The sequence below is a fragment of the Oncorhynchus kisutch genome, linkage group LG15 (genome assembly GCF_002021735.2).
Source record: "Oncorhynchus kisutch isolate 150728-3 linkage group LG15, Okis_V2, whole genome shotgun sequence".
Classification (NCBI taxonomy): Eukaryota; Metazoa; Chordata; class Actinopteri; order Salmoniformes; family Salmonidae; genus Oncorhynchus; species Oncorhynchus kisutch.
The window spans coordinates 43,313,825-43,330,855 of NC_034188.2; the positions used below are offsets into that span (position 1 = coordinate 43,313,825).

The 17,031-nt window shown below is 41.3% G+C and overlaps 1 protein-coding gene across 6 annotated transcripts in view; it reads right to left on the bottom strand.

Annotated features, from left to right (window-relative positions):
- Positions 1-17,031, bottom strand: part of LOC109904740 (protein diaphanous homolog 2) — a 624,432-nt gene that overhangs the window by 595,821 nt on the left and 11,580 nt on the right. For 5 of the 6 annotated variants that reach the window (XM_031790312.1, XM_031790310.1, XM_031790307.1 and 2 more), the window contains 2 exons: positions 5,689-5,721; positions 4,080-4,256 (listed from right to left, as the gene is read on the bottom strand). In XM_031790312.1, the coding sequence (XP_031646172.1) occupies positions 4,080-4,256; positions 5,689-5,721 (210 nt within the window). The remainder of the gene's footprint in view (positions 1-4,079; positions 4,257-5,688; positions 5,722-17,031) is intronic. The other variant, XM_031790311.1, reaches the window with a different exon arrangement.

Here is a 17,031-nt window from a genome sequence, read left to right on the forward strand (position 1 = left end):
GGATTTGTCTTAGTCATTAAAGCACAACACGGGGGCTCCTTGGTCAACCCCCTAACACCCCGACTTGAAACTAGAGCGTTAAAGCAGCAGTGCATGCCATGCTATCAATCAATAAGAGCATGGCGATACGAGGAGATACACAGAGAACAGCAAAATGCTACGTTTTTATTGAGTCTTTATTGAGTGTCTCTGTATTGAGACTACGATTATGTAGTTTTAATATCATTTGATTTAGCTACTCCAATTCAAGCTAATATAAATCAAGTTAAATTTCTGCATTATAAATTTCAACATAGGCTGCTCTTAGTACCTTAGCTATGAAAATGCTCTACAATCTATAGATAGGGGCATGTTGGTGCTGGCAGCTTCAAAAGCACGTAAAGGTAATACAAACACCTTTACTTCATTGTAATTAAGCTTTCAGTGAAGGTTCTCAGCGCAACACATTTTCAGAAACATGCCTTTCCTGTCATCGAAGCCTGAGTGTAATGTCACAGCGTGGTGAGCACAAACACAGTAATTGAGGGGTGAGATGAGGTGAGGCAAAAAAAAAGACTGATCGTGATAAAAAACAGGAGAGAATCTGCATCACTTTGGCTCCCACAACAATAACCATTATATGAAAAAAAGGTATACAGAGTGACACACACAGACACACACACACACACACACACCAAGGCCTATGCAATGAAGCCAGGGTATCGGCTGAAAGCTTCTTGTTAAATTTTCAATCCGGCGGCATACAGAGAGCCAACCAGAGCCAATTTCTGTGGAATTAAAAAGCAGGGGTTCCAAAAGACGTTTGACCTTGGAGATCAGTACGAGTTGAACTTAAAATTCAACAAAGTCCGTCATCAACAAGGGGAAATGTTTTTACCTGTAAATTCATTCATTTTTACATAACCTATGGGTTGTTATTAAAGGTCCAAGGTAGCTATTACTTATGAGTCTGGCAAGCAAGACTAGTCAGACTACCTAGTACTTGGGGCTCGACTTGAGGCTAAAAACAAGGCGAACAAAGCGTAAAGATGGGGGGTTAGGTCATGCATTATTTTTCCCTCTCCTTTCATCAAGTCAAGCAAAACCCCACAAGGGGGCAATATTGAGCTTTGAACAGAGAGTTCCACGGGAATGCTCATTGATCACCCCATCATCTCCTACTAAAACCATGTGTCTGTGGGACCACAACTACCCTTGCCTCACAACTAGCAAGGACAGGACACCATGTACGTTGCATGCCATGTATAATTACATGTAACTGCAAAGTGATCAGAAGCTACAATTATTTCAAATTCAAGTATCGTCTTATAATGTAGGCTGTTAGTTGTTATTATTGGAGTAATCTTCTCAATGATGAAGATTCACAGACTCCTGGGCTGGCAAGCTAAAGGCTCGACTTCTTCTTACTTGGATATAAACTGCTACTCACACTCAACAGAGACGTGGAAGACACACGACAACCGGTTGAACTGATGCAAATTCACGGTTTATTAGCACACTATGCTAGATACGCACACGCTTATAATTCATAACACAAAGGGAGGAGCTCGAACATCATGTTAAAGCCATATGAGTGTTACACCATTTTCTATTGAATATCACCGGGAAGAAGACAGGCATTTATAGTGCATCTTTACTGGTAACAGGAGAGAGCTATGAGTAACACTGTAATTAAAGTAACCAAACTCTTTGTATCACCCTCGCTATTTTGTGGTTGTCTAGTAGTTACCAGTGATGTGTATAAACCTTGGATGACAGACATGGGATCGCTGTAATGAAGCCACCGTGCAGTCATCTTGGTACTCCTCTAATGTAAAAAATATTTTGGTAGCAATATCAATGCATTTACCCATAGGTTTATAGACCAATAAGACGGCCCCAAATGTGTTCAAATTCGGTGAAGCGTCGGAGAGGTACTCAGGTCCACACTCATTGAGGAAACTAACTAAAATCTGTGGGTGTGGCGTAGCGTTTGGCCGGAGCAAGGAGTCTGGGTAGCCAGGCAAGCTCTCTGTAGCTCTGATGAGCTCTCTGTAGGAACTCTTTAGCTCTCTGATGGAGCTCTCTGTAGCTCTGATGGGGCTCTATGTAGCTCTCTGATGGAGCTCTCTGTAGCTCTCTGATGGAGCTCTCTGTAGCTCTCTGATGGAGCTCTCTGTAGCTCTCTGATGGAGCTCTCTGTAGCTCTCTGATGGAGCTCTCTGTAGCTCTCTGATGGAGCTCTCTGTAGCTCTCTGATGGAGCTCTCTGTAGCTCTCTGATGGAGCTCTCTGTAGCTCTCTGATGGAGAACTCTGTAGCTCTCTGATGGAGAACTCTGTAGCTCTCTGATGGAGAACTCTGTAGCTCTCTGATGGAGAACTCTGTAGCTCTCTGATGGAGAACTCTGTAGCTCTCTGATGGAGAACTCTGTAGCTCTCTGATGGAGAACTCTGTAGCTCTCAGATGGAGCTCTCTGTAGCTCTCAGATGGAGCTCTCTGTAGCTCTCAGATGGAGCTCTCTGTAGCTCTCAGATGGAGCTCTCTGTAGCTCTCAGATGGAGCTCTCTGTAGCTCTCAGATGGAGCTCTCTGTAGCTCTCAGATGGAGCTCTCTGTAGCTCTCAGATGGAGCTCTCTGTAGCTCTCAGATGGAGCTCTCTGTTGGAGCTCTGTAGCTCTCTGATGGATCACTCTGGAGCTCCCTGTTTGAACGAGGGCTGAGTCAAGTGAACTTGAGTTACAGAGTTAAGTGAGAAGTCACGACAGGGTTACGCTGATACACTCACTCCTGTCTCTCTCTTTGATCTTTGTGCTCTCTATGCTGAGCGTCAGCGTGATTTTAGAGGTGTGACATGGCTCTGCGCAGCGAACCAGGTAAGTACTGTTCAGCAGAGGCTTAGCCTGAGCAGAGCTCCCTGCCTGCAGATTACGAAGAAGAGAAGAGTGGCGCATAGTATGAGACACAAAAGCACCCACATTAACATGATGTAAATATAGAGGGCAATAGAAAAGAAAACCTCTACATTTCTTTGCCAAAAGATGTTTGAATGTGCCACTGGCAAGCTGTCAACACATCACATCTACTGATATCATTATTATGACAACCAGTGGAGACAGAGATCCACCTAAAGATCAGACTCTCTGGTGAACAGTAAAATAACAATGTGATTGGTAGCTCATACTAAAAAGGACCCACGGTGAGTTTCAGACATAGAAGCAGTAACCATGTCCATTCTACCCATTACATCTTTATGGTTCAAGACAAGTAGTGGTTGAAGGTGTAATCCCATAGTACATATACATTGAGTGTACAAAACATTATGAACATGACATAGACAGACCAGATGAATCCAGGTGAAAGCCATGATCCCTTTTTTATGTCACTTGTTAAATCCACTTCAATCAGTATAGATGAAGGGGAGGAGACCGATTTAAAGAAGGATTTTTAAACCTCGAGACAATTGAGACATGGATTGTGCATGTGTTCCATTCAGAGGGTGAATGGGCAAGACAAAATATTTAAGTGCCTTTGAACTTGGTATGGCAGTAGGTGCCAGGCACACCGGTTTGTGTCAATAACTGCAACACTGCTTGGTTTTTGCTTAACAGTTTCCGGTGTGTATGAAGAATGATACACCACCCAAAGGCTAATCCAGCCAATTTGACACAACTGTGGGAATTATTGGAGTCAACAAGGGCCAGCGTCCCTGTGGAACGCTCTCGACACCTCGTAGAGTCCATGTTCTGATGTGCAACTCGATATTAGGAAGGTATTCTTAATGTTTTGTAAACTCAGCGTACACTGCCAGGGACCTCACAATACCAATACGGATTGTAATATGGATTTTAATTCTCACGATTCTGTAGGTATTGCGATTAGATACCGCAATTTTATTGCAATTTGACGTTCCAAACACATTGCTCACTATATGTCTGCTGCAGAAAGACAAGAGAGAGCCATGAGAAAACTAGTTTTGATCAGTCAGGGAAATACTGTACTAAAAACAGGGACTCTACATTCATTCTTAGAGGGGAGCACTGTGGATAATGGTGGCTATATACACTTGGTTCAAAAGGAGAGTTACAGTATCGGACTTACCATCATCTTCTCAAAGAGGGCGTTGATCTCCTTCTCGGAGAGGTTCATGGAGCGGTCGTCGAAGAGAGGCTGGGGCATGGGCATCTCTACCTGAATGGACATGGGGTCTGTGGAGTGCTGGATCAGGGGCTTGTCCTTCTTATTCCCAGTCTTCCGGAAACTGGTGATCCGGTCACGCTGAAGGGGAAAGAGAGGGTGGCATTACCAAAGTGTGTATGGTAAGTGTTACGACATGTAGTATTTAACGAGGAATATTTAGCTAGGCTTCAGGCTTTCTGAATGCTTACATACTGTAGAGTTGAGTGATACTGTCATATGCCTGCCATGTCTTTCAAGCTCCTTCCCAACCTTTAAACAGGCATCAGCTGGTTGGGATGGTACCACAGGCCAGCTAAAGTAAAGCGTTTTGCCTGTGACAAGGGGCGGACTGATAATGTGTGCTCATCTTCCGTTGTGTCGTAATTTTTTTTTAATGTTAGATTAAATGATATTGTGCTTTAACAAGGGGTGTAACATTGCTTGCTCTATTTCAAACTTTGATGTATTAATCTGTACAGTTCATGTGTATCTGAATGAAAACATGGTACATAATAAAATGGTACACTGTTAAATACAGCGACGTCATCGATTTTACTTACCTTCACACTTACCATTAACCCTGTAGATTAGGATTCTTCAAAATCACAGACTGTTATGGGAGTCTGTATAACTTAAGTACATATGCCTCAGAAAGATACTCTCCTCACAGACAGTACTCAGCTATTCTAGCTACACCGATGAATTAAGAACAAATGCATAAGTAGAAATACATTCACCTGAGCTGTGCTTGATTTAGTTTGCAGGGGGCAATGGGACAAATGGAATCGTTCCAAAAGTGCAAACTGCAAGCGTTAAATCAAGCGCACCTCATGTATTCAGGGCCAACGACAGAAGACATACCAAGATCAAACGATATGCCGCCGGCAGCACACACCTTTGTTACACAGTCAGAAGAGGGTAAGTCCATGCACCAGTCGCTGTTAGTTAGTCGTCAGTGGTATTATCTATATGGGTTTAGGGGTCATGCTTGTGTGAAATGAATGAATGAACATACATATGAAAAAGAGTAAGACAAATCAATTAATACGACATTTTATTAATGATAGCACACCTGAATCTACACTGAAATCATTGTGGACGGACCAGTGAAAGACAAACCAATGATGTTCAACATGATTGTAGAATCTACATGTAATACAATCCATTGAAACAGCACCAGTGTTTGACCCAAATAGAGTGTACTTGTTCTTTGTTAATTAATTATTAAGAGGAATAATAACAAATACAATATATAAGCCTGTTGGATACTGTTGGGCTGATATTTGACTGATTAGGCATTCATAAAAATAAATCATTAAATTACGTGATCATTTGGCCACATTAAATAACCATAAAATACTGTAATGACAGTAATACAGGAACCCTACTTGGTTAACAGAGGGCACCGTGTCACTCTTGTTTCATTGATCCATCCACAGATTTCAGTTCAACATCCTGTGCAGCCATGAAACAAAGAGAAGATGATGACGCGAAACAAAATACACAAAGAAATGAAAACAGGACGCCTTACCATGTCGTCAGCCAATGTTTTTATGTGTATGTTCTGTTGAAGGGAAGGCACATTGTGAAAAATAAGATCCAACTGAAAATGACAGCCCCATGGTGTGCATGTGAAGGAGAATATCCAAAATGTCACAATACACAGTAACAGATGGACATGCATGCAAACGTGACAGAAATGTCATAAAGCCTCAGACGAACCCATATGAATGAACCCATGAATAACCACACCTATGAATAACACCAATGGCAAAAGTATGCAAAGCTGCCATCAAGGCAAAGGGTGGCTACTTTGAAGAATCTCAAATATGAAATAGATTTTGATTTGTTGAACACTTTTTTGGTTACTACATGATTCCATATGTTATTTCATAGTTTTGATGTCTTTAATTCATTTTTTAAATAGTAAAAGTAAAGAAAAACCCTTGAATGAGTAGGTTTGTCGAAACTTTTGACTGGTACCTGTAACGGTTTTCTTGCGGTGAATGAGAGGAGGACCAAAATGCAGCGTGGTTACTATTCATGTTTTTTAATAAGACAACTAAACATGAACATAATACAAAACAACAAATGTGGAAAACCGAAACAAACTAACACAGAGACAGGAACAATCATCCACAAACACACAGTGAAACCCAGGCTACCTAAGTATGATTCTCAATCAGAGACAACTAATGACACCTGCCTCTGATTGAGAACCATACTAGGCCGAAACATAGAAATACCCAAATCATAGAAAAACAAACATACACTGCCCACCCCAACTCACGCCCTGACCATACTAAATAATGACAAAACAAAGGAAATAAAGGTCAGAACGTGACAGGTACTGTATGTTTCACAAATTTGAACAGTACAGTAAAGTAAAGTAGAGTGCAGTACAGTACACTAGAGTAGAGTACAATATAATGTACTGTATTGTACTGTACATATTTACTTTACTGTACTCTGATCTGCTCTGCTGTACACTACTCTACTGTGCTCTATTGTGCTGTCATGTCCAAATTTGGGAAACATAAACATTGGTTCAGCCTGGTCTGGTCCGGACCAACCAAATGTGGCCTTGTTTAGGGAAGGAGCTCATTAGTATAATAGCTATTGTGTAGAATTAACTAAATATGCAAAATAAGGTTATTGCATATTTTAACCTTTGTGTACCTATTCAGGATACAAACACCATAAAGAGAATGATATGAATATTCATAATTAAGCATAGTACAGATCAGGGACCCATGATGTAATTCTGTTACCGTAATTCCATTACCGGTTATAAATCCACTTAACCTACGGTAGTTCAATAACTAAAAGAAATGTTCTCTCAAACTCAAGAGCTGTGTTCTCATACTAACTGCACTAACTGTACTACTTGTGATGTAAATTGAGTATGTAGCATGTTTAATGGACATGTATGGATATGGAATGGATATAGTTAGTATGCCAAAAGTTCCCGGATGTCGTACTACATTCGCCAAAATACGAAGTATACAAGCAGTGGACACTATTTCCGTGCTTTAGGGCCCATAATGAAATTTGTGTCCTAACCGATGTCCTAACTGACTTGCCAAAACTATAGTTTGTTAACAAGACATTTGTGGAGTGGTTGAAAAACAAGTTAATGACTCCAACCTAAAGTGTATGTAAACTTCTGACTTCAACTGTAGGCCCCCGATAAAAACCTCCCAAAACAGATGTTTGTTTCCTTTCCAGACACAAGGCATACATTGCCAATGGCCTGTGGCTCTGCTGCGGACGGCCGTTTGTAAAGACGCCTCAGTCACACACTGACACAGGAAGCAGGAAACAACACAACACCATATGCTGTGGCGCTATGCTGTGGGGGCTGTGAAGCACTAACGATCGGGGAACGTGGGGTGTTGTGGCCATAAAGTGGACCTCCTGCCGAGGGGGGGTTCTCTCCTCGGTTAATCTCAGGCTATCGCTCTCAACGGCTTTACACTGCAACTCCTCGAGCCGTTAGCCCCATAGCTCCCTGAGGCTAAAGACTGCAGCTAGCAGACGCTCAAACCATATCTATTACTTCTACGAATCAACAGTTGGTAGGTGTTTGCTGTCAGGGATAGAGCCTCTATCTATGAATTTCCACATCTAGTTCTAGTCCCTATGGACTATGTGAAAGTGTTATTTAATGACTCCTTCGAGGCAGCCTTGTCAAGATGATACCTCCATACTATCACTGCGGTTACGTGAGGTAACAGAGAGCAATGTCTCGACTGTATTGCTCAGGTGATGCCAACAGTGTCATGCCAGCAAAAACACTGACATTACACATCCAAGTATATCTGACCAAATTATAAAAGACAAGCATTGTCATTTAGAAAGTGAGTGTGGAAGATGTGAAAAGATTACTGTTGTCTATCAACAATGACAAGCCACCGGGGTCTGACAACTTGGATGGAAAATTACTGAAGATAATAGCAGACGATATTGCCACTCCAATTTGCCATAACTTCAATTGAAGCCTACCAGAAAGTGTGAGCTCTCAGGCCTGGAGGGAAGCAAAAGTAACTCTGCTACCTAAGAATAGTAAAGCCGGCCTCCCGAGTGGTGCATCGCTGTAAGTTTGATCCCAGGCTGTGTTACAACCGGCCGTGACTGGGAGTCCCATAGGGCAGCACAAAACTGGCCCAGCATCACCCGAGTTAGGGGAGGGTATGTCTGGGGGTGATTTACTTGGCTCATCGCGACTGCTTGTGGCCTGCTGGGCGTTTGCAGGCTGACTTTGGTCAATTGAATGGTATTTCCCGACACATTGGTGCAGCTGGCTTCCGGGTTAAGCGGGCGGGTGTTAAGAAGCGCAGTTTGGCGGGTCATGTTTCAGAGGACGCATGACTTGACCTTCCCTATATGCTATTTTACAGTAAACAAATAGACAACAGACTTTCAGCATGCTTATAGGAAAGGACATTCAACAAGCACAGCACTTACACAAATGACTGATGACAGGTTGAGAGAAATTGATAATAAAACGATTGTGGGGCTATTTTGTTAGACTTCAGTGCGGCTTTTGACATTATCGATCATAGTCTGCTGCTGGAAAAACTTGTGTTTTGGCTTTACACCCCCTGCTATATTGTGGATAAAACGTTACCTGTCTAACAGAACATGGAGGGTGTTAATTAATGGAACCCTCTCCAACATAATCCGGATAGAATCAGGAATTTCTCAAGGTAGCTGTCTAGGACCCTTAATTTTTCTATCTTTACCAACAACATGCTACTGGCTTTGAGTAAAGCCAGTGTGTCTATGTATGCGGATGACTAAACACTATAAACGTCGGGTACTACAGCTACGGAAATGACTGCAACACTTAACAAAGTGCTACAGTTAGTTTCATAATGGGTGGCGAGAAATAAGTTAGTCCTAAATATTTCCAAAACTAAAAGCATTGTATTTGAGACAAATCATTCACTAAACCCTAAACCTTAACTAAATATTGTAATGAATTATGTGGAAATTGAGCAAGTTCAGGTGACCAAACTGCTTGGAGTAACCCTGGACTGTAAACTGGTCAAAACATATCGATACAACAGTAGCTAAAATGAGGAGAAGTCTGTCCATAAAAAGGTGCTACTCTCCTTAACAGCACTATCAACAAGGCCGGTCCTACAGGCCCTAGTTTTGTCGCACCTAGACAACTGTTTCAGTCGTATGGTCAGGTGTCACAAAGAAGGACTTAGGAAAATTGCAATTGGCTTTAGAACAGGACAGCACGGCTGGCCCTTGGATGTACACAGAGAGCTAACATTAATAATATGTATGTCTCTCCTGGATCAAAGTGGAGGAGAGATTGACTTCATCGCTACTTGTATTTGTGAGAGGAATTGACATGTTGAATGCACCGAGCTGTCTGTTTGAACTGGCACACAGCTAGGAAACCCATGTATACCCAACAAGACATGCCACCAGAGGTTTCGTCACAGTCCCCAAGTCCAGAACATGGGAGGAGCACAGTACTACATAGTGCTATAACATGAAACTCTATTCCATATCAAGTAAATCATGCAAGCAGTAAAATTGTATGTAAAAAAAATATAAAAATACAGCTTATGGAACAGTGGGGACTGTGAAGCAACACAAACATAGGCACAGACATATGGATACACACACGATAACATGTGCAGTATACACACGTACACAATGATTTTGTGTTGTAGATATGTGGTAGTAGAGTAGAGGCATGAGGGCACAAACATAACATGTGGTGAAATCAGTTTTGAATATATTGTTTAAAAAAATCTATTAAAAATTGCATAACGGCATTCATTTTGCTGGACCCCAGGAAGAGTAGCTGCAGCCTTGAGCGAAGCTAATGGTTTTCAATACAATAAAACAGGGCCAAAGCATTGTCAGAAGAACTGTTGTGCTGTTAACTACAATGGTTAGCTTTACTGACAGATAATGACCACTAAACATGTGACTGTGGATAATCACAAAGATATGTTGATTAGGCTAAATATTATCTCTCAACTTAAGAAGCAATAGCTAATAAGGTTGTAGTCTCAATCTTAACACTAACCTAACTCCTAGTTTATGGTTCACAAAATAGGCAAGGATATGATATTATCCCGATACTTTGGTGCCGATACGAGATACAGTCGAAGTCGGAAGTTTACATACACTTAGGTTGGAGTCATTAAAACTAGTTTTTCAACCACTCCACACATTTCTTGTTAACAAACTATAGTTTTGGCAAGTCAGTTAGGACATCTACTTTGTGCATGACAAGTCATTTTTTCAACAATTGTTTACAAAGATTATTTCACTTAATCACAATTCCAGTGGGTCAGAAGTTTATATACACTAAGTTGACTGTGCCGTTAACCATCTTGGAAAATTCCAGAAAATGATGTCATGGCTTTAGAAGCTTCTGATAGGCTAATTGACATAATTTGAGTCAATTGGAGGTGTATGTGTGGATGTATTTCAAGGCCTACCTTCAAACTCAGTGCCTCTTTGCTTGACATCATGGGAAAATCTAAGGAAAACAGCCAAGACCTCAGAAAAAAATTGTAGACCTCCACAAGTCTGGTTCATCCTTGGGAGCAATTTCCAAATGCCTGAAAGTACCACGTTCATCTGTACAGACAATAGTACGCAAGTATAAACACCATGGGACCACGCAGCTGTCATACCGCTCAGCAAGGAGACGTGTTATATCTCATAGAGATGAACGTACCTCAGTGCGAAAAGTGCAAATCAATCCCTGAACAGCAGCAAATGACCTTGTGAAGATGCTGGAGGAAACAGGTACAAAAGTATCTATATCCACAGTACAACGAGTGCTATATCAACATAACCTGAAAGGCCGCTCAGCAAGGAAGAAACCACTGGTCCAAAACCTCCAAAATAAAGCCAGACTACGGTTTGCAACTGCACATGGGGACAAAGATCATACTTTTTGGAGAAATGATCTCTGGTCTGATGAAACAAAAATAGAACTGTTTGGCCATAATGACCATCATTATGTTTGGAGGGAAAAGGGGGAGGCCTGCAAGTCAAAGAACACCATCCCAACCATGAAGCACGGGAGTGGAAGCATCATGTTGTGGGGTTGCTTTGCTGCAGGAGGGACTGGTGCACTTCACAAAATAGATGGCATCATGAGGCATGGAAAATTATGTGGATGTATTGAAGCACCATCTCAAGACATCAGTTAAAGCTTGGTTGCAAATGGGTCTTCCAAATGGACAATGACCCCAAGCAAAATCGCAAAATGGCTTAAGGACAACAAAGTCAAGGTATTTGAGTGACCTTAATCATATAATCATATAATCATATAGAAAATATGTGGTCAGAACTGAAAAAATGTGTGCGAGCAAGGAGGCCTACAAACCTGACTCAGTTACACCAGCTCTGTCAGGAGGAATGGGACAAAAGTCACCCAACTTATTGTGGGAAGCTTGTGGAAGGCTACCCAAAATGTTTGACACAAAAATTTGAAGGCAATGCTACCAAATACTAATTGAGTGTATGTAAACTTCTGACCCACTGGGAATGTGATGAAAGAAATAAAAGCTTAAATAAATCATTCTCTCTACTTTTATTCTGACATTTCACATTCTTAAAATAAAGTGGTGATCCTAACTGACCTAAGACCGGGATTTTTTACTAGGATTAAATGTCAGGAATTGTGGAAAAACTGAGTTTAAATGTACTTGGCTAAGTTGTCCGTAAACTTCCGACTTCAACTGTGTATTGCGATTCTCACTATTTGATAAGTACTGCGATTGGTTACTGTGATTTTACTGCAATTCGATGTTCCAAACATATTGCTCACCACACAGTGCATTCGGAAAATATTCAGACCCCTTTTTTCACATTTTGTTACGTCACAGCATTATTCTACAATCGATTAAATAAAACATTCTCAATCTAGACACAATACCCAATAATGACAAAGTGAAATTCTTGGAAAGGTCCCGGCATACACCTATATATAGAGGCTTTTAAATATATATAAAAGGTCCCACAGTTGACAGTGCATGTCAGAGCAAAAACTAAGCAATGAGGTTAAAGGAATTTTCCGTAGAGCTCCGAGACAGGATTCTGTAGAGGGACAGGTCTGAGGAAGGGGTACCAAAAAAATTCTGCAGCATTAAAGGTCCCCAAGAACACATTGGCCTTCATTATTCTTAGATGGAAGATGACCGAGGGAAAGATGAACAGAGCAAAGTTCAGAGATCCTTGATGAAAACATGCTCCAGAGCACTCAGGACCTCAGACTGGGGTGAAGGTTCACCTTCCAACAGGAAGGCCCTATCCACAAAGGCAAGACAACGCAGGAGTAACTTCAGGACAAGTCTCTGAATGTGACTGGCCCAGCCAGAACCCAGACTTGAACCCAATCGAACATCTCTGGAGAGACTTGAAAATAGCTGTGAAGCAACGCTCCCCAACCAACCTGACAGAGCTTGAGATGATCTGCAGAGAAGAATGGGAGAAACTCCCCAAATACAGGTGTGCCAAGTAGTGTAGTGTAGTGTCATACCCAAGAAGACTCAAGGCTGTAATCGCAGCTAAAGGTGCTTTAACAAAGTACTGAGTAAAGGGTCTGAACACTTACGTAAATGTTATATTTCAATTTTAAATTAATTTCTTTATGCTTTGTCATTATGGGGTATTGTGTGCAGATTGGTGAGGAAAAGCAACAATTGAATCCATTTTAGAATAAGGCTATAACGTAACAAAATGTGGAAAAAGTCAAGGGGTCTGAATACTTTCCATATGCACTGTATGTTTGCTGGAAAGGGACAAGAGAGAGCCATGAGAAAGCAAGCTTTGATCAGTCAAACAAATTGGAGTTTGGTGCAGGTACAACCAACTATTGCAAAAATAATATTGCGATATTGTCAAAACGATATATACAGTAACTGTATCTATATTTCCCCCCCATCATTACTTTCAAACATTGTCTCTACAAGTGTGTAAAACATTGCACATTTTTCAAATGGGGTAACTTAACATATTTTAAATCAGTTTAACAACAAAGGAACCTCTGTTGAGCTAATCGTCTTTACTTTAGGGGAAACCATCATTTTACTTCTGCACAGTCATTATCGCACGGCAACACAGAGCAACAATGCAATTTGGTTTCCTTTAGGGGAAACCATCAATTCACTTCCGCACAGTCATTATCGTACGGCAACACTACAACAATGCAATTTACCACATAACAATTAACAATGCACGTCCTCTGGGCTTCTCTGGCTTATTAAAACCTCAACTCTTTCATTGTAATAAATGTTTATTGCCCAACATTAATTCCTCAAAATAACCCAAATCGAATTAGCCGTCAGCTCCTTCATTATCGAAATAGGATTTTGTTTAGATAAAGGTTAATAAAATTGAAAAGCCCACTGCAATTTTGCTTGATTCATGGGTCCATATGAGTATGGAGAATATCACGAGTATAACTCATCTGGCAAGAGTTTTTAAATACAAAGGACTACAGTCGTGGCCAAAGTTTTGAGAATGACACAAATATAAATTTTCACAAATTCTGCTGCCTCAGTGTCTTTAGATATTTTTGTCAGATGTTACTATGGAATACTGAAGTATAATTACAAGCATTTCATAAGTGTCAAAGGCTTTTGTTGACAATTACATGAAGTTGATGCAAAGAGTCAATATTTGCAGTGTTGACCCTTCTTTTTCAAGACCTCTGCAATCTGCCCTGGCATGCTGTCAATTAACTTCTGGGCCACATCCTGACTAATGGCAGCCCATTCTTGCACAATCAATGCTTGGAGTTTGTCAGAGTTTGTGGGTTTAATCTGTCCACCCACCTCTTGAGGATTGACCACAAGTTCTCAATGGGATTAAGGTCTGGGTAGTTTCCTGGCCATGGACCCAAAATATTGATGTTTTGTTCCCCGAGCCAATTTTGCCTTATAGCAAGGTGCTCCATCATGCTGGAAAATACTTTGTTCATCACCAAACTGTTCCTGGATGGTTGTGAGAGGTTGCTCATGTAGGATGTGTTGGTACCACTCTTTATTTCTTTGCTGTGTACTTAGGTAAAATTGTGAGTGAGCCCACTCCCTTGGCTGAGAAGCAACCCCACACATGAATGGTCTCAGGATGCTTTACTGTTGGCATGACACGGGACTGATGGTAGCGCTCACCTTGTCTTCTCTGGACAAGCTTTTTTCCGGATGCCCCAAACAATCGGAAAGGGGATTCAGAGAAAATGACTTTACCCCAGTCCTCAGCAGTCCAATCCCTGTACCTTTTGCAGAATATCAGTCTGTCCCTGATGTTTTTCCTGGAGAGAAGTGGCTTCTTTGCTGCCCTTCTTGACACCAGGCCATCCTCCAAAAGTCTTCGCCCCACTGTGCGTTCAGAGGCACTTACACCTGCCTGCTGCCATTCCTTAGCAAGCTCTGTCCTGGTGGTGCCCCAATCCCGCAGCTGAATCAACGTTAGGAGACGGTCCTGGCGCTTGCTGGACTTTCTTGGGAGCCCTAAAACCTTCTTCACAACAATTGAACCACTCTCCTTGAAGTTCTTGATGATCCGATAAATGGTTGATTTAGGTGCAATCTTACTGGCAGCAATATCCTTGCCTGTGAAGCCCTTTTTGTGCAAAGCAATGAGGGCACGTGTTTCCTTGCAGGTAACCATGGATGACGAGGAAGAACAATAATTCCAAGCACCACCCTCCTTTTGAAGCTTCCAGTCTGTTATTCGCACTCAATCAGCATGACAGAGTGATCTCCAGCCTTGTCCTCGTCAACACTCACACCTGTGTTAACGAGAGAATCACTGACATTATGTCAGCTGGTCCTTTTGTGGCAGGGCTGAAATGCAGTGGAAATGTTTTGGGGGGATTCAGTTAATTTGCATGGTAAAGAGGGACTTTGCAATTAATTGCAATTCATCTGATCACTCTTCATAACATTCTGGAGTATATGCAAATTGCCATCATACAAACTGAGGCAGCAGACTTTGTGAAAATGTATATTTGTGTCGTTCTCAAAACTTTTGGCCACGACTGTACAATAACTACTCAGTTTGCTTTCTTCTGGGCTAAAGGATATAGGGCCTATTTTAATTCCAGATACCGTCCTGCATTAGCAAATCTAAATGGTTTAGTAATGTTGTATTCATAGTGTCTCAGAGTAGGAATGCTGATCTAGGATCAGTTTTGACTTTAAGATCATAAAGAAAACAATTACATGGACAGTAAGGGGGGGGGGGGTCTGATCCTAGGTGGTGTATGACATTTCCACAACTGCATTACATACTATCAATTCACATCTTTCCATGCCAAAACATGTAGGCCTAGTTTCAAATATGTTTTTTCTACATATGTTATTTTTACATCATTACGCCATCTGCACATGAAGCACTTCCTGCTCACTCAATGGGGGAAAAAATCCCCATTAAAAACGGATGGCATTTTCAGAGTTAATCTAAAAAGCAGCATGGAGACATGCTTACACGGAAATCAGGGTTTTGCTTTAATTACTTGGATTCATAACAAACAAAGGATAACTAGGAGTGCTTGGTCTTGTTGGCACTAATGACTGTTTCGCCATGTGCCGCTACTAAACAATTCTTGACAACCTTGTGTCACTGCTCCCGCTCTCCCAGTCTCCTTCATAGCCTCTAGTATTCCAAATGTTCACTTCCACTTCCACTCTGCAATCACAGTTCGTCTGCATTCCTCACTATTGGATTTCCATTCTGGGCGTGGAAAGTGACGAATCCTTCTACCCAGGGACATGTTCACAGAATTGGGTTGAGTGTGAATCCAAAAACCTGCTAGAATGTATGTAGCACTTTCTTCTTAGTTAAACCAAACAGCTTGAACATAGTGGTTCACAGTTTACACATTTCGTTTTGGCCTCACTGGTTTATATGGACACAGCTTATTCAGTAGTAAACAAAACCATAATGCACTGTATGTTGCTACGGGACCGTCTCTGTTGACAGACTGAAGTACTGACCTAGAGTTCGCTTAACAGGGTGTGTGTGTGTGTGCTGGCGTGAAACAGATACAGACTCATTACATGGAAAGGCAGCAGACACCCCAGTATATAAAAGTATATATACAGTAATATTGTGGACATATTCATTGAAAATAAGAATTTGTTCTTAACTTACTTGCCTAGTTAGTTAAAGGTTAAATAATAAAAGGATCATGCCGATATTAATCTGAGCACTCCACTGACATTTGCCCTGTTCATAAAATCCATCAGATAATGTTTAGACTGAGGCGCTCCCACTTTCACTTGTCTCTGTGGTAGATGGGGAAAGAACAGGGGAGGAATGACTGCCACCACCCTCTCATTGAACCATGGAAGTTCAAGGACGACCGCGGTACTGCTTGCAGAAAACAGGATCCCCATTATAATGAATGGAAAAATGCCAATCTTCGTGGTCAATCTTTGTGTAAATAAAACATGTTTTAAAAGACAATCATAGTACCAATAATTGCTTATAAAACACCAGATGTATGTCCTTGAACCGATTATTTAAAAATCGCACACAAAACAAGTATTTTTAGATTTATTTATAATTTAGCTCTTATTTGAAACCTGCAGTACCCCATTTGGCCGTCAACTTGAGTTAAGGCGTCCACATACTTCCCATCTGGAACAGTTTGTGCATCACAGGAGGTTGGTGGCATGTTAAATGGGGAGTACAGACTCGTGGTAATGGCTGGAGTGGAATTAGTGGAATGATATCAAACACATAGTTTCTATTTTGAGGAAGTGGATGGCTATGGAGTTTCAAGATGGACAAACAGTACGATTGCCGCTTTTTTCAATTTTTTCGAACAAAGGTCTTTTACGGGAGTATGCGAGCACACTCATTCGGCTCGCCT